Source organism: Citrus clementina, unplaced genomic scaffold (assembly GCF_000493195.1).
Source record: "Citrus clementina cultivar Clemenules unplaced genomic scaffold, Citrus_clementina_v1.0 scaffold_8, whole genome shotgun sequence".
Taxonomy (NCBI): domain Eukaryota; kingdom Viridiplantae; phylum Streptophyta; class Magnoliopsida; order Sapindales; family Rutaceae; genus Citrus; species Citrus x clementina.
In genome coordinates, this window is record NW_006262022.1 from 1,786,256 (window position 1) to 1,811,854 (window position 25,599).

General features: G+C 34.8%; 2 protein-coding genes across 2 annotated transcripts; both read right to left on the reverse strand.

Moving 5' to 3' along the window:
* Window positions 1–9,596: 9,596 nt before the first annotated feature.
* On the reverse strand, window positions 9,597–10,109 carry LOC18033768. Its single transcript, XM_006422701.2, has one exon. The coding sequence runs from the start codon at window positions 10,043–10,045 to the stop codon at window positions 9,662–9,664; it is 384 nt and encodes a 127-aa protein (XP_006422764.1). The 5' UTR covers window positions 10,046–10,109; the 3' UTR covers window positions 9,597–9,661.
* A 1,633-nt stretch (window positions 10,110–11,742) lies between these two features.
* Window positions 11,743–12,114, reverse strand: LOC18033769. Its single transcript, XM_006422702.2, has one exon. The coding sequence runs from the start codon at window positions 12,112–12,114 to the stop codon at window positions 11,743–11,745; it is 372 nt and encodes a 123-aa protein (XP_006422765.2).
* Between the last annotated feature and the right edge of the window lie 13,485 nt (window positions 12,115–25,599).

Consider the following 25,599-nt stretch of genomic DNA (forward strand, 5'->3'; position numbering starts at 1 on the left):
TTAACAACTTATTAAATAAACTACTACATCTTTTCAAAGTTCCTATTATAACCTTAATTAATATTTTAACAAAAATAACTATATCATATTTTTCCATACACTCTAACATGAGTAATGATATAGCCACAAACTCTTATACAAACTTATTTTGTACAAACCGACGTGGCATGATAAAATTGATTAAATTAAATATTTCTTGGCCCACATGATTTATTTTCATTCAACCAATGAATTAATGCTACATTAGTTTGTACAAAATAAATTTGTACAAGAGTTTGTGGCTGTATCATCACTCCTCTAATATATAAGTCATTAGATATCATATTACCACCACAATCAAATTACTGACACAACTATCATATATTCTCTCCAATATCAAAGTTTTGATCTAGTAAGTTTGTATTTTTTTATACTATATTTGTATTTTCTATTATAAGATTAAAAAAAGACTTGCATATAATTATGTAATTTTTTTTAACTATGAACAATTTCACATGAAAATTAACCATAATTTTTAAAATCAATTTTATAACCATGGCTTTTAACATTCAATTTATTTATATTTTTTTTCTATAGTCATGGTGTTTATTGCAACAAGTTTAATGTGAAAGTAATGCATATTATTATTATTTTTTATTTTATATGGATTATTTATTAGTATGAATTTTTATCATATTTTATGCAACAAATTATTAAGTTTTTTTTTCACTTAATACAATTTTAGGTGTTTAAAAGAGAAAAGGGCATGTCCAAACATTATTAAACATACTTTAAAAAAAGACAATTTAAACTTATGTCTATTTTGGTCATTATATGATAAAATAACACGTTTGTAATTAGGGATGGCAACCAAACCCGGACCCGGACTGAACCCGAAAAATCCAATCCGAGTTCAACCCGCACCGGATCAATTTTTATGCGGAATCCGGATCGGTTTTTCAGAACCTGCATATTTCCGGGTCCGAATCCGGTTTCAAGTGAACTCGCAAATCCGGAACCCGGATCCGGATATTATTTATTTTAATATTATTTTTTTAAAAAAATTATTAAATATAAATAGAAAAAAAAAGAAACCCTAGCCCTCTCAATCTCTCATTTGTTCACTCCTCTCTCAAATCTCAATCTCTCTCACTCGTTCCTCTCTCGATCTCTCACTCTCTTCAACTTCTCCTCTCAATTTTCATTTGTTCGATTGTTCCTCTCTCAATCTCTCTCACCCGTTTCTCACTCAATCTCTCTCACTCTCTCTTCAACTCTCTTGTAATTTCTCTTCTTCAAATCAGATTCTTTGCGGCGTGGCTGCATCACCTTCACGGTGCGCTTGTGTTTGTTTCATCACTCATCAGCATCAGCATCACTTGTCTCATCTCTCACTCTGTCGCGGCCAGCAAAAGGGGGTGGATTTCGCGGCTGTGTTCTGTGGCTTGTGGGGGTGGATTTCACGGCTGTGTCTGTGGCATGTGGGGGTGGATTTTGTGGCTGTGTTGGCTGTGTTCTGTGGCCTGTAGGGGTGGATTTCGCGGTTGTGTTCTATGGCCTGTGGTGGTGGATTTCGCGGCCTGTGGGGGTGGATTTCGCCGCTGTTGTATTTGTTTTAGAACCTGGATTTGAAGTTATATGTTTTGTATTTGAAATTTTGTTGAACTAAACTAAAGCAAGCTGGATTCTGGAAGCAATTTGGTTCTGGTTTGTGTAATTCTGTTTTTTTTTTCATTTTTCCAGCAACTGAAGTAAAGCAATCCAGGTTCAAAACCCGGATTTTTCTAGGTTGAACTCGGGTGGGAAAAAACTGGGTTTAATGCGGGTCCGGTAATGAGAATTTGGCGTCCGGGTCCAGATCCGGAATGGCTAAACCCGGACCCGGACCCGGAAATTGCCATCCCTATTTGTAATACAATTTACCAAATGCATGTGAACTACTTTTTAAACTCACAGCAACCGCAATAATATAATTTACCAAACATCAAGTTACTTTTTTTAATCAGCTGCTTATTGCATCCGCATAGTAAAAACAACTTATTTAATCAGCAATCGCAATCCCAAACTGGTCCCTAATCGTACAATATTATAAATACACAAACGATAAATGATTATGGAAAAATCAACACAACTCGTATCAATACTAAATCCAAATTTCCTAGAAATAAAATTATCTAATAAATGTAATTGTGTGAGAGAGACTGTGTTATCTTTTATGTGTTCTATTGAACCAAGAGTTGGACTTATACGGCCAAGGACTAGTTGAGGCCTTGAGGTCGTAAACAATTCCAAAAATAAAAGGGGTTTAACTTGAATTTAGTAAATTTAACATTTGATCCCTTGTCTGTACAATATTTTTGTTTTATCAATTACTCCCTCAATTTAGTTGTTTCTTCATTATGCCCTAACAGACCACGAGAATAGATTCGAGCTTCCTGGATTAGGATAAATCATATATGGCACCGGTCTTGTTTAAAGTTTGTAATCAAGGATATGAATAAGAAACAGTGAAAAACAGAGAATTTTTTTTTCACTTGAAGCCTTTCAAGTCTAATAAATATTAGCTATTAATTAATTATGTAATCCTATTGACAGTTCATTACATTATGTACAAAATTAATTTCTGTTAACAATATGGCTCCTACTTCTTGGATAAAATATTAAATTTGCCTCAAAAGCACATGGCTTGTCCTCTTCAATTCTCCCAATCTTTCCAACGCAAAAACTGTAACTTCTAGCCATTCCATTCGGCTGCAATTCGTCCTCCATGATTCTTGATGATGCTACACATAAGAGTTGCCCGAAGTTCTCGTCATCGCATCCTTTCAAAGAGTTGACACTATACCTACTCTTCGGCAGGCTCATAGTTGGCACCCCAAACGCCAATTCCTCCATGCCCTTCACAAAAAAACTCTAGCCTTGCAAAGAATTTTGATGGGGGCTTTGAAAGTTTTCATCAACTTTGTTTGCTTTTTAGCTTTGCTTCTCATTTTTGCATCCATATATATGCTGCTAGACAAATATCTAAGTAAATCTGTAAGAGAAGTGGATCACAACATAATCGATGTGAAAAAATTAAATGCCTTCAATGAGGTTTCATATTTTCATATTTATACTATTTGACTTCTACAACTAATAGGAATACTACAAGGTATCCTCTTGCAATAAGGACTAATATACCAAATGCATTTGGGAAACACTAATCTTAATGCATTTACGAAATCAATTATTGTATTTAATACTCTAATATGTAAAAAATTTTCGGGGTCCAGACTTGAGCCAAATGGCTAAATTAATAATTTCAATAGATTAAGTAGATAAAATTATTTCTGAAAATCTTTATATAACTCTGTAATTTCATTCATATTTTAAATTAATAATTAAATAAATTTCAAATATAATTGACTATAATATTTTTCTATTAAAATATGAGTCTATTGTTACTTTTTTTTTTCCTTAAAATTTAAATATAGTATGGATCTCACCTCTAATTTTTCTTATTACATCTAGAATTCCTAGGTTTCAATTCTCAAATTGCAATCAGAGTTGTTCTTCTATGAGAGAACAAAGCATGTGAAAAGGTTGGACCAATACTCATTGCTTGAATACAGGGATATCTGTGTCGCCCTCGCATCTGCTGGATATGGATTGCAATCTGCAGTCTCTACTGGTTATGCTTAAGGAACTGTAACTTAGTCAATTGGTTCTTCGTTCTTCAACTGGAGAAAGGACTTGTTCTGGTAATGCAAATGGTACTAACGGATTTACTACTAGTTCTTTGTCCTCGCACAGCTTTGTAGATAATTAAGCATGCATAATATATTTATTTTTTAGTTTATTTAATGGGCATTTAGTGGATTAATTCAAATTCAATTGATTAGATTGATAAAATACAATGAACTTTTAGTTAATTAAATGTGTGTTCATATTCTTTTTGAAAATTGACATGTGACAACGTAAAAATAGATAAGTAAAATTCACTACAATAATCCTAGTAATTTGCAAATTAAACTATTACATTCATTGCATAAAACGTGCCAAGTTGTCCGCAGCCATGCATTCAATTATTGACAACGAATAATAATCATGAAAGTAAGTCAATGAAGTTTTACAAATATAACGTTATTTTGTTGAAAACTTGGTACCTCTTGATTATGGCGTATAACAGTTTTGGAAATATCGAAGACAATTAATATTATCTCGTGGTCACTGGTCAATCCATGACCATGAAGAAATCAACCTAGCAGCTTGCAATTTAGACTCCAATTTTAACACTTTATGCCTTCTATCTCTTTTTTATTCACTAACAGTATTATCCCTCTTGTTTCTGCCTAGCTTATCTTTTGAGTTGTAATATATTTTTTTAGTTACATGAAGACCGCTCCATCAAAATTTCAACCCAAATTTTATTAATCGATGCTCTTCAAATTTAACCTCTGGCATCCACCGCAAGAGGCAAATCAATTAACCACCATAGAGGAGCACCTTGTGGCAAGTGGTATATGGTGGCTTCCCACCCCCTTTTCTCAAGAGGTTACATAGGAGTAAATGTTATTTCGTCAATATGCGGACATTTAATAAGAGGCAAGTATAATGAAAGTGAATAAAATTGAACCTCAGATAGAAAAGAAAACAAACGAGTCAAAACTTCCCCTTCGAGACTTGTCTGTGAGGTATTTCATCAAACGCTGTTATATTTCTACCAAATACTTGTTTCCTTCGACCATAAGAGGCAAAAATGTTGCAGCTAATTAAACAAACAATGATTATAGTCTATTATATAGTTTTGAGTTTTGAATTTAATTCCCAGGATAGGAATGTAAAACAATCAATAAGAATGAGTTTAATCTTATTCACTATTCATTACACAAATTTCCTCTTAACAGCATGGCTTCTACTTCTTGGATACAATAAATTAGCCTTCAGAGCATCTTCCACAAAAGCACAAGGCTTGTTCTCCTCAATTCTCCCAATCTTTCCAACACTAACACTGTAACACCTCGCCATTCCATTCGGCTGCGATTTGCCATCCGTGATTCTCGTTGATGCTACACGCAGGAGTTGCCTGAAGTCCTCATCATCGACTGCATTGATAGAGTTGACACTATAACTCTTCGACAAGCTCGCAGCCGGCGCAGCGAATCCATTCATGCCCTTCACGTAAAAATCTCGAGCCTTGCAAAGAATTTTGATGGGGACTTTGCATATTTTCGTCAACTTGGTTTGCTTTTGAGCTTTGCCTCTCATTTTTAATCTGTATATATGTTGCTGACAAGAGATAGCTTTGCGGAAGAGAAATGGAACGAGCTAAGAACTATAAGAGACTTGGATATGATAAAGATGAAGAGAGTGAGAGATTATATAGAGGTGTTGCTTGATTATTTATTATTTTATTATTTTGTAAGCATGTTTCTCCGAAGTATCTAGCTTCGGGTGGCTGCATTTAATATAAATTTGACTGATTAATTATTTGCCTGTTTCCATGTACATGTGATACTGATGCCTGGATATAATACTCAGAATTTGACTAATAAGTGATTTTCATTCATTAGCATCCGGCATATATATAATATTCATTGATTGACTGATAAATAGTATATATGGATGTTTGTTCGAAGAAATTGCGATAAATAAATTGAATTTTGTATTATACGAAATAATTGAAATTTTATAGCATCACGATTTCTACATGCAACAACTATGAGAATTTTGGAACTTAAGATGATGATTTGGTCACTGGTCGTCCATGATCATGGTGAAGTCAACTGTCTGAGCACAAACTTTCCATCTTGATTCCATTTCTTAACACTCCATGCCTACTATCTCTTCTTAACTTATTCTCATAAATGATCCTCTTGTAGATATATACATGTACTTATTAATTTTCCGCGGAAAAACAAGTTCAAATTTTGGTATGATTAGAATTCTCTCTTAGATTTGAATTTTGTCAAATAATAATATTGTGATTGGAAATTGTTAGATAGAAATACAACATAAAAGTAATTATATTGGAGTCATACCTGATCATTTACACACCAGATATGATGGTATAGAGAAAGAGCAAAAAATAGGTGACAGTATTAACTCTTTTTCCGAAACATTATAACATAATTATCACTTTCAGGCTCGAACCCATTTTTCATAAAATGCACTATTAGTTTGTATTTTGCAAAGAGTACAAATTTAGATATGGCCAGTGGCATGGTACGGCTTGCGCCGTATGGCACGACGCCATAGCACAGCTCATCAATGGACCATGCGGAGCGAAGTATTTTGATCAATCGATCATGTCGTGCTCAGGCACGACATAGGCCAAGCCAAGCCTAGGTACAGCAAAACAATGGGCACAACATGAGCACCGGCCCATTTTACATAAAATATTTGTAAATTATTAGTTTTTGTTAATTTCTTATTTTTGTTTTGTTGTAGAAAAATTAAATGCAAATTTACAAATTAAAGTTCAATATTTAAAAATTAAATTTGAAATTTTACTTTGTATTCTAAATTTCTAATTTCACATTGATAAATCTATTAATTGAATTATTTGAATCATCATTAATAATTTAATTTTTAAAGAATAAATATAAATATTACTCAAATTAAATTAAATTAAAAATAACATTAAGAGATTAATAAAATAAAATTTATTTTTATGAAATGAAAAGCTACAAATTACAAATAAAATGAAATATGACATAATTTGCATCACTAACTAAGTTGGCACCTATTGATAACTGAACTATCTATCATTTGCATATTACAACAATTTTTTTCACTGGAAAGTCTTCATTCTCATTGCCGTCATCATCATCAACTTCAATTGAACATTGTGACATCATCAACATTTGTATCATTTTGTCAATTTTGATGTATGGTATCGGACACTTACATTGTCATCTTATTCATTGTTTGAGTTAATTTAAATTGAATTTGTAGAAATAGTTACTGTTTTACATTTTTAAAATTATAAATCACTTAATCAAAATAGAATTAAATTTGTATTATTAATGAAAGATTTGTTGTTTTCTACTCTTTTTAAGGTTATTGTATGTTTTTAATTTTTATTTGTTCTATTAAAAGCAATTAATATGTTTTAATTATTAAATTAATTAAAGGTTACTTTAGTCTTTATACATTATCATTACGATTTCTTGACTACTTAATTTGATTAGCCAAGTGGATAGGTGTCAGCACCGTGAGTCATGATGGCCAAATGCCTAGGCTTAGCTTATGGCCTTGTGCCAAGTGAAGGGCAGCAACATGGGCGTGCTCGGGAGCGAGCACGAGGGCAAGGCAAGACTGACACATGGGCCTAGGCATTGCAACAAGCGTACGCTATGGGACCAACGCGAGGAGTGTGAGGCAGCTTATGCAAAGGTGTTGCGTGGCATGCAACATCTCGCAAGTGAGTGGACATGCGAGCGCGCGAGTGCGAGACACACGAAGCACGTGGGCACGGGATGCATGGGACGCGCGCAAGCTAAATGACAGAATGTGGGATGGCACGAGGCACTAGCGCAAATACATGCAGGGACAGTGCACAAACATGTAGCACAGTTGGGCATGCTCGGGGGCCAAACTATTTAAAGAGGAAAGGTGTTCACATGCGGGCTGTATGCGGGCAATGGTGGTAGAAACATGGAGCATGTTGGCTACAAATTCTCCAAAAATGGGACCTAAAATCAAGCATGAAGTGGGTAATTGTGGGTGCAACTAGTGGGAGGACATGACTTTAGATCACACACTTAGAAAATAGGGGCAAGGGAAGTGGGCAATGATGACTGCTCATCAAGAGAGGTGGGCAGCGGCGGTTACACTCCATAATATCCTTGCTACTAGGCTAAGTGGGTAGCGCTTATTTAAGAGGGAGTGGAGGTGTGGTTCCACACAACATGCTTAGTAGTGCCTAAATTCTAAGAGAAGGAATTGAGGTGGCGTAAGGGTAGAGCGCTACCTCGCCTTAGCAAATGGGAGTGTCATTTGCAAACTTATATAGGTAGTGATGGGAATCTATATTTTAAAGATTCATATTTTGGTAAAGAGAGTGATGTCCTTCAGCATACAAAGCCTTAGGCTATTTATAATCTTTTCTTATTTGTAGAAATAAAAAAGTTAGGGGTTGGAGCCTTAATAAAAACTAAAATTTATGTTCTTTGTTGTTGGCAAAATTAGTTTCTTGCATAAACCTCTGTTTCAGGTAAACCTCCATTCTGGGTCTTTGCGTACTTATTGCTTTATTTGCTTTCGCTAGGCATCGTTCAGTGGCTGGCGAAGCGAAGACTTAGCGCCATCACGCGGGGTTGCCACATTCTCGAGATAGGCCCCGATGGCAATAAGGGCAACTAGTTTACTTGGAGTCTTGAGTTCTACACTCAATAACAGCACAAAAAAAAATAAAATAGATAAATTTTAAATTAAAATCGAGGTTAATGTCGAAAAAAAAGGGGCACGTGGCTGGCCCATCAACACAACTGAGCCATCTCTTTGCCAATATAGCCCAGTGACCACATTTATGCAAATTAACATTTATAAGGGAAAGAAAAGTATATTTTCCATTTAGGAAGACAAAAAAATTTAGGCTCAACACATCACCGTGATGTGTAAAAATCATCTAGTCACTTAAATCTATTAGAAAAAATCATCTAATCACTTAAATCTTTTTGTGTTGTCTATGTATTATATATACTCTCGGCGGTCAGAGAATGACTCAATCTAAGTCCTTTGTTCATCATCTCTTTCTTTTAACAAGGGATCTACTAATTGATATGTTTCCACAAATAATTGATAGCTCAAATCTCAGATCCCCGAGACAGTCAAGTTAATAATTACAAATAGTCATCAACTCTCTCAAAAGGGTAGAAGAATGATCCCTATAATGGCACATAAAATTCAAATATTTGTGACTAATCTCTCTTTCCTTTTTTTTTTTTTTTGGTTTTACAATTATAGATAGAATAAATAGGGAAAGTGAAAGAAAAAGAAGGTGGCTTCAACATCAGCGGAACTCGGGTCAGGCTTTGATTAAATTAATTATCCAATTCAAGGTAAAAGAAAATGGAAATCGAAATATGGTTAAGGTAAGAGTACCCTTTACTGCAAGATCTTTAAATGAAATACGGGACTGCAATTAATAATTTAGTTAGAAATTCTTGTATTACTTATTATTCCTTATTTATTTATTATATTGATTGCAATAAAATCTAAGTTTATTTTGAGTGATTAGCAACTTCTATAAAAAGCTCCCATATACCCCGAGCTCAGTTATTAATCTTAAATTTAAATTTTGTTTCTCGAAATGCAACAATTTTAAATTGTAAATGCAACCATTTATAGCTAAAAATTTTTGGGCCCAATCAAAACAGCCCACTAATTCTTTTTCGTTTTTCCTTTTATGGTATGAAAAACTCAGATCTTATCGAACCATTCCTCTCAAAGTCTACAAATGTCCGATAAAATTGATATTGACAATAAAAAAAATTTGGCTTCCAGGCGCTGCATCTTACACCAAAGATGTATCTAGATTTAATCTTCGATTAGAGAATTGATGAAATATTCCAAAGGAGGAACATAATTAATTAAGAAGAAACAAAGAATTAAGCTTGTCTTGCATATACTAATTCTCTTTACTTTTCCAATTTTAGCTAGTTTCCATGTACATCGGGATAATATATTACTATTGGTTTTACGCAAAATTCCTCTTGACGGCACGGCTTCTACTTCTTGGATACAACAAATTGGCCTTCACAGCATCTTCCACAAAAGCACAAGGCTCGTCCTCCTCAATTCTCCCAATCTTTCCAACACTAACACTGTAACTCCTAGCCATTCCATTCGGCTGCAATTTGCCATCTATGATTCTCGTTGATGCTGCACGCAAGAGTTGCCTGAAGTCCTCATCATCGACTGCTTTGATAGAGTTGACACTGTAACTTTTCGACAAGCTCACAGCCGGCGCAGCCAATTCATTCATGCCCTTCACGTAAAAATCTCGAGCCTTGCAAAGAATTTTGATGGGGGCTTTGCATATTTTCATCAACTTGGTTTGCTTTTGAGCTTTGCCTCTCATTTTCAATCTTGCTGACAAGAGATAGCTTTGTGGTTGTGAACGAGAAATGGAACAATCTAAGAACTGTAAGAGACTTGGATATGATAAGATGAATAGAATTAGAGATATATATAGAGGTGTTGCTCGATTATTTATTATTTTATGTTTTTATAAGCATGTTTCTCCGAAGTATCAAGCGTTGGATGGCTGTATTTAATATGAATTTGACTGATTAATTATTTGCCTATTTAATTTCCATGTAATACTCATAAGTTGACTAGTAAGTGATTCTCATTCATTAGCATCCTGCATAAGTATATATAATATTAATTGATTGACTAATAAATAGTATATATGGCTGTTTGTTCGAAGAAATTGCGATAACTAATTGAATTGTTTATTACACGAAATAATTGAAATTTTATAGCATCACGATTTCCACATGTAACAATTACGAGAATATAGGAACACAAGATGATGATTTGGTCACTGGTCATCCATGACCATGATGAAGTCAACTGTCTGAGCTCAAACTTTCCATCTTGATACCATTTTGTAACAGTCCATATATGCCCTGTACCTCTTTTTGAATTATTCTGTCGGATGATCCATTTGTAAATGTATATACATGTACTAATCAGTCATTTGCAAAAAGTAATTCAAACTTTTTATATGATGCGAATTTTTTTTCTTTATTTGAGTTTTACCAAAGTAAAATACAAAATTGTGACTGCTAGTTGTTAGATAGAAATATAATAAAAAAGTAATTATATTTAAATCACACCCGATTATTTATGCGTGACATAAGATAGTATAGAAAAAAGAGCTCAAAATAAGAGACAATATTAACTCCTTTTGCCACTCATTATAAGATAATTATCATTTTCAGGCACTTTTTATAAAATGCATGCTCAAGCAATGCACTGTTATTTAGTATTTTGAGAGCAAATTAAGTCCAAATGAACATATCTACAAGAGAAAATTAATGTATATAGTATTCCATTTGGTTGGAGGGTCGGGCCGGACCTGGGCTCACATGAAAAATCCCAAACCTGACATGGGCTCGGATACTAATCTTATATTTAAATTTCTATTTCTCTAAGCAAAACAAATTTTACTTTTAAATGCAATCATGTGCAACTAAATACTTTATGGCCCAATAAAAAAAGCCCGCTATTTTGTTTGTTTGTTTGTTTGTTTTTTTTAAAAAACTAATCAAGTACCCCCTCAAATGATATGAAAAACCTGAGATCTTATTGAACAAATCCTCATAGCGCACAGATAGTCGGAAGAAATTGTAAGAGAGGATAGGAATGATAAAGAAAGAGGGAGAGAAAAGATGAATAAAGAAAAAGTTAATCCCATTTTCATTATTTGATTATATATTAATTTCATCTTTCTTTTCTTATTTTTTTCCCCTCACCTCCTTTCCTCTCCTCTCTTATTTTTTTTTCCTTGAAACCAACCATAGCATTTACTGTATCCGATATAATTGATATTAAAAATAATTATAACTGATATTAAAAATTAAAAAAACACTGACTTAGGGGCGCTGCATCTTACCCCAAAGGTCCAGGATTAATCTTCGATTAGATAAATATTTGAAAGAAGGAACATAATTAATTAAGAAGAAACGAAGAATAAATCTTAATTCTTGCATACATTCTCTACTTTTTCCAAATTAGCTAGTTTATATATACATCGGGATAATATTGGTTTTACACAAAATTTCTCTTGACGGCATGGCTTCTACTTCTTGGATACAACAAATCGGCCTTCACAGCATCTTCCACAAAAGCACAAGGCCTGTCCTCTTCAATTATCCCAATCTTTCCAACATTAACACTGTAACTTCTAGCCATTCCATTCAGCTGCACTTTCCCCTCCATAATTTTTGTCGATGCAGCACGTAAGAGTTGACTAAAGTCTTCTTCATCATCCCATGCTCTCGTTGAGTTGACGCTATAACTCTTCGGCAACCTCGTAGATGGCGCTGCACCCAATTCCTGCATGCCCCGCACGTAAAAATCTCTAGCCTTACGAAGAATTTTAATGGGGGCTTTGAAAATTTTCGTCACCTTGGTCTGCATTTTAGCTTTGCTTCTCATCAACTTTGTATCCATATATGTGTGTTGCTGAAAGAGAAATATATATAGATATGTGGGATAGAAATGGAACAAGAACTATTAAGAGACTTTGATGATGAGATGAAGAGAGTTAGAGATGTATATAAATGTGTTACTAAATTGATTCGATTTTAATCATTTTGATTAATTTATATCTAACCATGTTTCTCCGAAGTAGCTGAGGACGATTATAGAATTGTTTAAAAAAAATAAAAAAGTCCACTTAGAACATGACGCTCGCATAAAATATGAATTCGACAAATAAACAACATATATGCCTATGAGCATGTGATTTTCATTGCATTGGCATCCGGTACATTGGATATAATAATATTCATTTGACTAATAAATAATATGGCTGTTTCATTATTTTCGTTTTTAGTAATTAGCATATGGTTCTTACATATAATATAATATTCATTTCTTGACTAATAAATAGTCAATGATGCCTGTTCTAAGAAATTACGTAAATAAATTTTGTTCTTTTAAGTTTTTTATTTTCCTTCTAATTTAAAGAGAATTGTTTGCCAAGGTATATTATTAAAAATTGGTGATGTCATTATTTTCACACGTAAAAACTTTTGTAGGAAATCGTAGATAGATGTGCAGAATACATCATCGAGGTTTATCAAACACAATTTTGTCAGATATATATTTTGTCATAGATTGACTATTTATAATAATAATAATGATAGCAAAAATTTAAATCTTGGGTTGTAATTTTATTGAATTATCTTATTAGAATTGTTCTATATGAGACTTTTCTCACCTTAAAAATATTGAAATAAAAAAAAAATATGTTGACTTGGTTCTAATTCATGACAAAAAAAGTCTCATTCTTTAAATAGACAGGAAAATGATGTTCTTATAAAACTTTGCACAAAACGGTTCATTTTGTACAAAGTATATGATGATGTAGTGCTCCAATCCAATGAAACATTGCCATATGGTAGCAGAGAATAAAAATTACATAAGCTATAATTTTTTAACTAATGAATTTTAAAATACTTGAACTTATATTTTAGAAAAATAACATAAATTAATAATTTATTAATTAATTGATGTTTTTACTCAATTAATTCCTATATTTTTAAGTTGGTATTTATTCTTTTTATCCAATCAATGTCATTAACGTATGGTTTTATTATTGGAGAGAATCGTAATTAAGTAATTATTAAGCCCTCATTTAGGGATTTCCCTTAGGTGCAACAGTGGCACCGTAGCCTGATCCCTCATTTAGTAGCATCTTTAAAAAATTTTAAAGAAAAAAAAAAACTCATTTGTGACTACTGCGTTGTACGCTGTTCGGCTGCCATAGCAGCAGTCCCAAACGGGGCCTAAGATTTAAGAAGCTTGCATACAACTTGCCCATTTTGATCCTTGATTCTCTCAATCATGCTATCGAAACTTTCTTCGTATATGGCTGTATACAGCCTATATTCCGCAGTTTTTATTTTTATTTTATTTTTTCCCTTCTTCAGCCTTTAACGGCTACTTAATGGAGTGTATATACTAGCTCATCTCTTATTTTTTGAGATAATAAAATAATGGCTGATGTTTGCTCACCTCTTATTGTTCATGTTTCAAACGCATCAAAATCTTTTACCTTAAAAAAAAGAAAATTATGTCGATTCCTGGCAACTGCTTGCACAATGATCAGCAGTGGATAATAAAAGTAAAAATGTTGAAAGTTAATAGTTTGGAACATTAGGGAAAATGATTAACACAATGGGGGTGAGACATAGCCATTATGATAATCAAATATAGCAAAGATCAAGGTGTTAACTAATAACCCCGTATATGTTACAAACAAACTCATATCATCTCTAATCAATCCTCGTTTGGAGAAGAGACATAGCAGATCTATCAATATTTCAAACTTCAAAGGAAGAACAGATGAAGAAAATATATTAAGTGGGTATTATAGTTGAATTGGTAATATCTCTTACATCGAAAATAAGAAGTATGCAGTTTGAAACCTGCTCACATGAATAGAAGAAGGGAATTGAGTTACCATTAGACTAAATAAGAAGTATAATTAAAATTGACTAATCTTACATATGACCTATCTTTTCAAATAGTTTAATTTCCAAGTACTTCGAGATACTATGATAATATTGATTCATATTCACTATTAATTAATTATATAGAATTCCTCTAAAGAAATTGGCTTCTTATTCTTGGATACAACAAATTAACCTTCAGAGCATCTTCCTGAAAGAACAAGGCTTGTTCTCCTCAATTCTCCCAATCTTTCCAACAGTAAAAATGTAATATGTAGCCATTCCATTCGGCTGTACTTCGCCCTCCATAATTTCCGTTGATGCTGCACATAAGAGCTGCCTCAGAACCTCATTATCACATCCTCTTATATAGTTGACACTACAACTCTTCAGGGAGCAGAAAGCTGGCGCAGCCAAATTCTCCATGCCCTTTAAGTAAAAATCTCTAGCTTTCCTTAGAACTTTAATGGGGGTTTTGAAAATTTTCCTCAACATGGTTTGCATTTTACCTTTGCATCTCATTTTGTATATATATATGTATATATGTCGCTGAAAGAGATTAATTGGATGATGAAATGAAGAAGGGAGTTAGATATAGATATATATATATATATATATAGGTGCTGTAAATTGATATTACTTAATTATTTTGATTAATTTATATCTAAGAATGTTTCTCCGAAGTTAGCTTCGGATGTGTTAATAAAAATCACAGCCTCTACTTCGTACATGCTGCATGCATATAATATGGATAATGACCGTTTGTTCTAAGAAATTACGTAATGAAATTTGTTTGTTATCCATATAGTTGAAAATTTACATCACCATAATTTAACAATTGTGTGACTTTTATACTTCTTTTTAATATAATCAATCATAATAAAACAATAATGCTAGACATTCCAAATTCTATCCTAATATTTTTTTCTCAAATAATGCAGCATGTGTTATGTGATGTGGCACTCATCTACTTTTGTTTATTTATTTTTTATTTAACTCACACATCCACTGAAACTCAAATTCAAGACCTAAGTTTTAGAAAGGCCTATTCCTTATTATTGGAATTAGATCCTGTTTTAATCATCATCCTTTTGATGACTGATCATATATCCCATCATTTAAGATAAAATTTTAAGTATTTTAAGTATTTGACATTACTGTAGAAGTAAGTGCTTGATAAGAATGCAATGGTGTTTGTTAAATGTATGAAAGAAGCTTTTGACACTAATAAAGTGGCAGTGAGCTAGAGTTACCAAACTGATATGGAGCATGAATCAGTATTGGCTCAAGAACAATCGAGAGTTAGTTAGAGGGGTCCGGCTATGGTGCAACGGTGGTACCGTGCCACCGTTGGATTCACTTGGATGGATGGATCCATTGGGATCCAACAGCTGGATGCAACAGTGGCACAATACCACCATTGCACCATAATTTTCTCCTAGTTAGAGATAAGATAAAAACAAAGAAAGAAGACAACGATCATGTGATATATGTATGGTACAATAGCACCCGCCATTAGATCAATTGATTTGCAACCATTAGATTAATGACAGCTGTAACTAGGGCAACATAGGCTTTCTATCAAGGTGTGCACTGATGTATAATTAGAAAAGAAAGTGAATGAAAACAACATGCTGTGTACCATCAATTATACCTCATGCATGTGCCATCTGTCATGACAACTTAAGATAGATAGAAATTTAACTATTGCTGGTGCTTCTGCTACTACTAATAATAATAATAAAGAAAATTTGAAACATGTGCTGCTACTAATAATAATAATAATAAAAATTTGAAATACGTGGTATGATTTTATTAGATGGTCTTATTGGGACCATTTTATTCAAACTTATTATTATTGGATGATCTTACGGGAACCATTCAATTGAAACATTTGTCATTTTGAAATTTTGAAAAATAAATAACACATTAGTTATTTATGACCAAAAGACCTTATGTGTTTTTAGAATAATTGACTTAAATTATAAAGATTAAATGAATATAGCCAAGTTGTTAATTTTGAAAGAAATTCAGATGGAACGGCAAGCAGCTTGGTTGCTAATTCTATGTAAAAAGGACACAGGTCAACACAATAGAACTCTTTAAACAAATGTTTTCTTTGAAAAAAAATATCTTTTAACAAATAAATTAGATTATTAAAATGAGAAAAAACTTCAAAATTGAGAGCATCGGTACTTACTTTCTCAGCCCTGGAGAGAAGATGCTTGTCATTTTGTATTGATCAATGTTAAGGAACTAAGAATCAAAACAAAATATTATTGTAAATTCATTTGAAACTTATGAATTTATTGTCAACTTGATGATTGAGACATTATTTGACATAAAATTTTAAGATACAATTTGAGATATTTAATATTATTCATAATAATAAAAATAAATTAAAAATTAAAACATCTAATATGATTTTATTATTAGATGTTTTAATTTTTCTTATTTTAGGAGAAGTTAGCCTGTGAAGCCAAGATTAGTTATAATCTGTTATGAACATGCTGAGGTGTCATATGTGCTGGCATAAGTGGGATTCAAGTCAAGAGTTGGTTAGTTAGTTAAATAACAGACTGACTCATTGCAAGTGAAAACACACGTGAGAAGCTTACTTATATAAGCTGTCTCTAAGCTAGAAAACATAGGGATTTTTACAGAGAGAAAAGATTCGATAGGTTTTAATCTGTAATCGGTGACTCATTTGTAAACGTTCTTCTTGTTGTTCAATAAAGCTTCTGCCCTTGCTGGTTTTACAGCCGTGGATGTAGGTTCCTTTGTGGAGCTGAACCACGTTAGATTCTTGGTGTGTTGAGTATCTTTGATTGCTTGTTACTTTGTTTGTTCATTTCTTAATCTTGTTTCTGTAAACTCTGGCTTAGTGGGTTGCTTAATTCTTGTCCAAGAAAGTGAATTAAACACGTTTGCCATAACAAACTGGTATCAGAGCCTGGTATCGATTGTGATCAGACTCAAAGATGGCAAGCACCAGAGTGGATCTTGAAAAATTCAATGGAGACAATGATTTCTATCTCTGAAGTTTGAAGATGAGAGCAATACTTATTCAACAAGGGCTTGACAGTGCCCTCGACGATGGAGAAGATCCGATGGCCAAGAAAGAGAAGGGAGAAGGCTCTTCAAGCTTTAGTGCAGATCAGAGGATCATAAACAATAAGGCCCATAGCACCATTATCTTGCACCTCTCTGATGAAGTCTTGAGAGAAGTATCAAAAGAAAGATCTGCAGCTGGTTTGTGGGCCAAGTTAGAAGAAATGTTTCTAAAGAAATCATTGGCAAAGAGACTGTATATGAAGAGGAGGTTATATGTTGAGTGTTAGAAAATGCATATTTATAAAGGAGAAAACCGTCATTTTACATTTCAAGTCTTACTAACAACCCTTACTTTTATGTATTTAACATTCTTATGATTTAATTACGTGTGTTTTATTTTAATTAAGTAATTTATGTATTTTAGGGGCATTATAGTCATTTCACAATAAAGGAGAGATCAGACGGCAAAACGGACATCACTTTTGAACTCAGGACAGTCGAAAACCTTAGGAGGAGCATAAAAGGAAAAATGGCACTATTCACATGTACGGTACTATTCACGTGTACGATACTGTATACGTTACTGTTCACGACACTGTTCACATAGACGGATGATGACGTGGCATTGACCGATGATGTGGCATTGACTGATGAGGTGTCACGATCCTGTTGGACTAAAATTCTTATGTACTGTTGATGGTGACGTGGCAGCATATCAGTGGACGAAAAATCTCGCGTACGGTGCATGCATCACACAGGATTATTTTCAACCAAACCGCGTTACTGTTCATCCGGGTCAAACCGCGTTACTGTTCAAAGTCGGGTCAAACCGTGTTACTGTTCATCCGCGTGGTCAAACCGTGGACTGTTGACTGATGACGTGGCGCAATCCTGAGCGTCCAAACTATTTTTAATCCGATGGCCATGATTTACTCCATGTATCTATAAAAAGGGGGCCTCCCCCCCTAATTTGGGATCTCTGAATCCATTTTTGGGATCCATTTTCTGTAATTCCTTCTCCATCTTGTATTTTCTTCGTATTTTAATAAATTCCCATTTTGCCCCTAGTTCAATTATGAGTGGCTAATTTTCTTTCAAGCTTGGGTTGAAGGTGAAGTCTCAACATGTGTCATGAGCTTAATTTGGTAAATTTACTTTCTCTTCCCCTCTAATTTTTGTGGATGTTTTGACTTCTCGTCGACAAATAATACTAATCTTGTCTAGTACCGCCTTGGTTACACCGGCTCTCTAGTATAAGGTTATTATTATTTGGCACGATAAGCCCTTAGCACCATATTGATTAGAGCGTGGTTCATGAGGTGTGGATTCCCCCCTCATGACTTAATTGGCATTAATACGGACTATTTAGCCCATGATGCATGTTGATACGGATCCAGATACCCAAGTACGTCATTTCAATAGAATTATCTTCAATTTATTCTCGCCATTTTAATTTAAGTTTTAGCATATACCAAATTATTTCCACCATAAATCCAACAACCCATTTACAACATTAATTCTACACAATTAAAATCCACCTCCTCGTGGGATCGACACTCGTCACCATAGATCTATACTACAATAGATTCGTGCGCTTGCGAGTACATTAAAATTTGCACAACATTATACACATTCTCGATGAAAGATGGAGTAACCATGAAAGATCATGTGGATGAGTTCAACAAACTCATTCTTGATCTCGAGAATGTCAACATAATTCTTGAAGATGAAGACAGGGCACTCATCCTCTTAAGTTCTCTTCCAGAATCTTATGAACATTTTGTAGATACCCTCCTCTATGGCAGACAAACCATCTCTTTGAAAGATGTCAAAGATGCTCTGGAATCCAAGGATTTGAAGAAAAGATCAGACATGAAAGATCAAAACAATGCAGAAGGTTTGGTTGTCAAAGGAAAGCCAGAAAAGAAACACAATAAGCAAACAAAGAACAACAGCAAGAAAGATAAAACTGAAAAGAAAAAGAAGAAGAGGAAGTGTTACTTCTGTTAGAAAGAGGGGCATTACATTAAAGATTGCTTCGAGAAAAGGAAATTAGAAGAACTGCAAAATAAATCAAATGGGAAGGCTGTTGTTGCCTCTGAAGATGAATGTGACTATGATGAAGCAGATGTCTTGGTGGCTGCAGAGAGGCACCCAACTGGTGAGTGGATTCTGGACTCTGGTTGCTCATTCCACATGTGTCCAAATAAAAAGTTCTTTAAGACCTTTGAAAGTATAAATGGTGGAAAGGTGTTGTTGGGAAATAACCTAGCTTGCAAGGTGGCTGGGATAGGAACCGTTAGCTTAAAATTGCATAATGGTATCACTAGAGACTTACACCAAGTGAGATTTGTCCCTGAACTGAAAAGAAACTTGATATCTCTAGGAATGGTTGACTAATCAGGGTGTACTATTAAAGCTGAAAAAGGAGAGATACAGGTCTTGGATCAGGGTAAAATTGTTATGAAAGGGGTTAGGAAAAATGGGCTGTACATACTAGTTGGATCCTCACCTGTGCAAGGGATCTCAGCAAGTGTGACCAGAGACAAAACCAAGCTCTGGCATATGAGACTAGCTCATATCAGTGAGAGAGGCCTCAAGGAGCTAAGCAATCAAGGTTTGCTTGGTGATGATAAAGTTACTTCCTTAGAATTCTGTGAGAAATGTGTGTTTGGGAAGGCCACAAGACTGAAATTCAGTTCAGGGAGAAAAGAAACCAAACAGACACTAGATTACATCCACTCAGACCTTTGGGGGCCATCACAAGTTCCATCTTTAGGTGGAGCTAGGTACTTTGTGTCCTTCATAGATGACTACTCTAGGAAGGTTTGGATCTATGTGTTGAAACACAAAAGTGAAGCACTAGGGAAGTTCAAAGAGTGGGATACTCTCATTGAAAACCAAACTGGTAAGAAAATAAAAAGGCTCAGAACAGACAATGGGCTAGAGTACTGCAGCAAAGAATTTGAAGATTTCTGCAAATATAAGGGCATTGCAAGGCATAGAACTGTCACCTACACTCCACAGCAAAATGGGCTGGCAGAAAGGATGAACAGAACCATAATAGAGAGGGTAAGATGCATGCTGCTGAATGCAAACCTATCCAAAGGTTTTTGGGCAGAAGTAGTCACCACAGCTGCTTACCTGATAAACAGAAGCCCATCCTCAGCTTTAGGTTTCAAGACACCTCAGGAGCTTTGGTCTGGAAAGCCACCAGACTTGAGAAATCTGAGGATCTTTGGGTGTCCAGCTTATACACACTTAAAGCAAGGTAAACTTGAACCAAGGGCTGTTAAAGGGTATTTCTTGGGCTATCCTGAGGGCATTAAGGGATACAAGATATGGACCCTTAATGGTAAACCATCTAGGATATTAATCAGCAGGGATGTCACCTTTGATGAAGAGCAAATGCTCCAGTCAAAGGTAGAAACTGAGATTGAAGCTGCTGAAACAAAGGAAGAAGAAAGTGCTGGACAGATGGTAAAGCATTCTGATAGTTATAAGCCTCCTGAACAACCATCAGACCAGACCAAGGAAAGAAAACAACCATCAGAACTGGAAACATATCAGCTTGCTAGGGACAGAGAGAGGAGAGCCATCAAAATGCCAAAGAAGTATGGCATAGCTGACCTCATTTTCTATGCAATGACAGTAGGTGATGAAGTAACTGGTGGAGAACCTTTGAGCTATAAAGAAGCTATGAGATGTGAGGATAAGCTGAAATGGTATGCTGCAATGCAGGATGAAATAGTCTCTTTAAAGAAAAATAATACTTGGATCTTAGTGGACAGACCATCTAACAAGAAACTAGTTGGTAGCAAGTGGATTTTCAAGTTGAAGGCTGGAGCTTCAGAAAATGAACCACCAAGACATAAAGCCAGACTTGTGGCAAAGGGATTCACACAGAGAGAGGGAGTTAACTTCAATGAAGTGTTCTCACCTGTAGTCAAATATAACTCAATTAGGTTGCTGTTGGCACTCTCAGCATATCATGATCTGGAGCTGGAACAGATGGATGTTAAAACTGCATTCCTACATGGCAGCCTTGATGAAGAAATTTTCATGGCACAGCCAGAAGGGTTCATTGAGAGAGGATCAGAAGACAAGGTGTGCTTATTGAAGAAGAGCTTGTATGGCCTCAAGCAATCTCCAAGGCAATGGTATTTAAAGTTTGATGAATTCATGCTAAGCCATGGATACTGTAGGAGCAGATTTGATAATTGTGTGTATTTTAAATTCCTGACAAATGGTAGTGGCATCTACTTACTTCTGTATGTGGATGACATGCTTATTGCATGTAAACAAAAGGAAGAAGTAAAGAAGCTTAAGGTGGAGCTCAGCACTGAATTTGAAATGAAGGATTTGGGTGCAGCTACAAAGATTCTGGGAATGCAAATAAAGAGAGATAGGGAGTCCAAAGTTTTGTATCTATCTCAGGAGGATTATGTGAAGATGGTGTTAACCAGGTTCAATATGGAAGATTCAAAGCCTGTTTCAACACCTCTGTCAGCTCACTTCCAGTTATCCAAGTCACTGGAATCTACCACTGATGATGATTTCAACTACATGAGGGAGATTCCTTACTTCAGTGCAGTTGGCAGCATCATGTATGCCATGGTGTGCACCAGACCTGACTTGGCTCATGGAGTTGGAGTCATCAGTAAGTTTATGGGGAATCCAGGGAAGGGTCACTGGAATGCAGTGAAATGGGTACTAAGGTATCTCAAAGGGTCTGCTGTCACTGCCATTATGTTTGGGAAATTAAGTGGAGCATCACCTGAAGTAGCTGGATTTGTGGACTCAAACTATGCAGCAGACAAAGATAGAAGAAGATCCATCACAGGTTTTGTGTTTACTATGTGTGGAGGTGCTATAAGTTGGAAGTCTTCCCTGCAATCAGTGGTTGCCCTCTCAACAACAGAAGCTGAATATATTGCACTTACAAAAGCTGTCAAAGAGGCAATATGGCTGAGAGGACTGGTCTCTGAGTTGGGGTTTAAACAAGAAGTTGTTGTAGTTGGCTGTGATAGCTTAAGTGCTATTCAACTAAGTAAAAATCCTAAGTATCATGAGAGAACTAAACATATTGATGTTAGAATGCACTTCATAAGGGATGAAATCAGCAAAGGAGTAGTAAATGTAGTTAAGGTGCCATCTGAGGTAAATCCAGCTAACATGTTAACCAAGCCTTTGCCATCAGTCAGGTTCAAGGGCTTACTGAGTCTGATTGGAAATGTTAGCTTGTGAAACAAGCTTTCTGATGCTGTGTTGCAGTGAAGGGAGAAGCATAATCAGATTAGAACTAAGGTGGAGATTTGTGAAGCCAAGATTAGTTATAATCTGTTATGAACATGCTGAGGTGTCATATGTGCTGGCATAAGTGGGATTCAAGTCAAGAGTTGGTTAGTTAGTTAAATAACAGACTGACTCATTGCAAGTGAAAACACACGTGAGAAGCTTACTTATATAAGCTGTCTCTAAGCTAGAAAACATAGGGATTTTTACAGAGAGAAAAGATTCGATAGGTTTTAATCTGTAATCGGTGACTCATTTGTAAACGTTCTTCTTGTTGTTCAATAAAGCTTCTGCCCTTGCTGGTTTTACAGCCGTGGATGTAGGTTCCTTTGTGGAGCTGAACCACGTTAGATTCTTGGTGTGTTGAGTATCTTTGATTGCTTGTTACTTTGTTTGTTCATTTCTTAATCTTGTTTCTGTAAACTCTGGCTTAGTGGGTTGCTTAATTCTTGTCCAAGAAAGTGAATTAAACACGTTTGCCATAACATAGCCAGTGATCATTAACTTTTTCAAGTCGAGGTTAAGTTAAGAAATTTAGTTCTCAAATAAAATTTCCTTAAATTAGTAAAAATTAGGCTACTTATCCTGTAGATGTGAACCCTCCTTATATTATAATATGGCTCTATAATTTTCAAATACAAGACAAGCATTTGGTCATCGGTCATCCCTGATCACGAAGAAACTCAACACACTATAAGCTCCAAAATTTCCTTTAGACTCCATTTTTTTTTTTTTTTTAGGTACAACTTTAGACTCCATTTTTAACACTTCATACTTCTTCTTTATATTAGTTATATATAAATACACCGTTCATCTCTCTTCAAATCAAAATTCAATTTGGAAGTTCTTGCATTCCCTATCTTTCCAACTAATTTGTGGTCTCTTTGGCAAAACAAAATAAATTTATAGGTGAAACCATGAGAAGCAAAGCAAACATGCAAAGCAAGTTCAAGCACTACATGGAAAAACCCGGAAAGATTTTACACAAGGCCAGAGACTTCTATGTGAAGAGCATGGAGGATTGTGCAAATATGATCAGTTACGGCGGCGTGATGGCCGGCCCCGGGATACAAGTATCGAATTTACAGAGGAGTTTTAGCGTCAATTACTCGAACTCAAGGAACAAGGAAACATTTAGAGAAGCTTCAGCTGCAGTGAATAATAAAATAAGAAATGATAAGGACTTGAATTATGTGAAGGAAAAAGAATTGGAACGGCAAAAGTTGGAGAATAGGTCAATGAAGAGAAGCTACACTAGTGCCGGATTGGGAAAAATTCGAACTATTGATGAGGACAAGCCTTGTTATTTTGAAGACGATATGATTTATGCTAGAAGCAGAAGTTGGGCTCTCAGGAGAAATTTTTAGTATTGCTGTCATACATTGGAAAATTGAGATTGATTGTGATTTTGAACAATATTTGAATGGATTCTCTAAATAAGAATTCATTAATTGGTTTAGTTACGTGTACAAGGTGTACGAGTGAATTTTAATTTTGAAGTCGAAGCCGAATTACGCAGTCCGATGAATTTTAATTCGCTTGTTATAGTGTAGCATTTGAGACCAAATTCTTAAGGCAAGGACCCAATAAGCCTCGACATATTTTGCCCCTGCTTCACATTTTGCTTTTGCTAACTACGAAAGGGAATATTGATAGCTACATTTCTAATGTATTAAAACATGGTTTTATTTGTCCCTATGATCAAACAAGTTAGCCCCCCTCTTCCCTATTAAATTGACCAACTTACCAATAGAGTATTGAATTTAAATTTTGATCATCACAATATATAGTAGAAAAATAGTATTTTGGTAATTTTTTTTTCAGTGTATTAAATAATTTGGTATCTGAAGACTACATTGGGTCTCAACTAATCCAGATTCGAGCCAAGTAGGACCACTAGGGCGGCAAAACTCTCCCAATAAATATTTAACGCAACTGCATTCCTAAGCCTCGAACCAAAGATCTTAATTAAGATAGAACAAACTCATGTCAGTTGATCTATGTGCTTGTTGGTAGTATTTCGGTAATTTAATATAGCAGTTGGAAGTCTATTTGATCAATCAAAAAATATATTCTTATATAATTACTTGAGAAATCATTATATATAAAAAAAAAACCCTCAATTAATTACAGTTCCAATGGACTAGTTGTTATGACAAAATATCCACCTCATTATCTATTATATCAAAAGCTCCTAAAAGTTAGTTAGATCGGTAGGAGTCGGGAACTGGCAATGAGACGGGATGAGGCAAACAGAGAATATCAAACAAAGATGAAAGATGAAGTCCAAAACACGAAGCTCCAAAGTTTCACTCATCGTAGCTTGAAAAAAATAAGTTAATAGTAATCCTCTCGTCGTCTCCTTGTTACCATCATAAGACCTGTTCAATGCTAACCATATGAAAACTAATAACTCTCATTTTCCTGGTGTCAGTTCTTTTGTTCTCGTGTTGTTTTTCATTTCTTAATTCAATTTTATAATGCTTTTAGACTTGTGTTCTTATAAGTTACTATAGCCTTCTTGCCGTCCAAAATTCCAGTCCAAATTTGCATTAGATGATACCGTTGCCCAAAATAAAATCAAAATAGAAGCCAGCGTATTATAAATTTACATAATCATTGATCTCGTAGGCCATGTATTGCTTCATACTTTTTAGAATCTAATTTCTTCAATCGTAAAATGTCCCAATTAATTAATTATTGACCATGAAAAGCAAGGAAGAAAAAAACCAAATTCATGCAAATCATGTCATCTCCTGTCATGCTTCTAAGCAATGCTAGGGATTCTTACGTCAACAGCTTCAATGGCGGTGCGGTGGTCTGTCCGCTTCGACATGTTACCCATGTGCCTAAGAATTTCAGTTATGGCAGCTCCAAGTCAAGGGATGATGAAAACTTAAAGAGATGTTAAAGTGTAAGCCTATTATTGGCCGAGAGGGGTGGCTGAATGTACGGCGCAGCCGGAGGTGATTGAGGCTGCTACTATGGGAAAGAGTTACAGTGTTGGCGCTGGGAAGATAAGGAGAATTGATGAAGATAAGCCTTGTTCCTTCGAGGAAAATTTGTTGTATCCAAGGAGCAAAAGCCATGCTGTTGG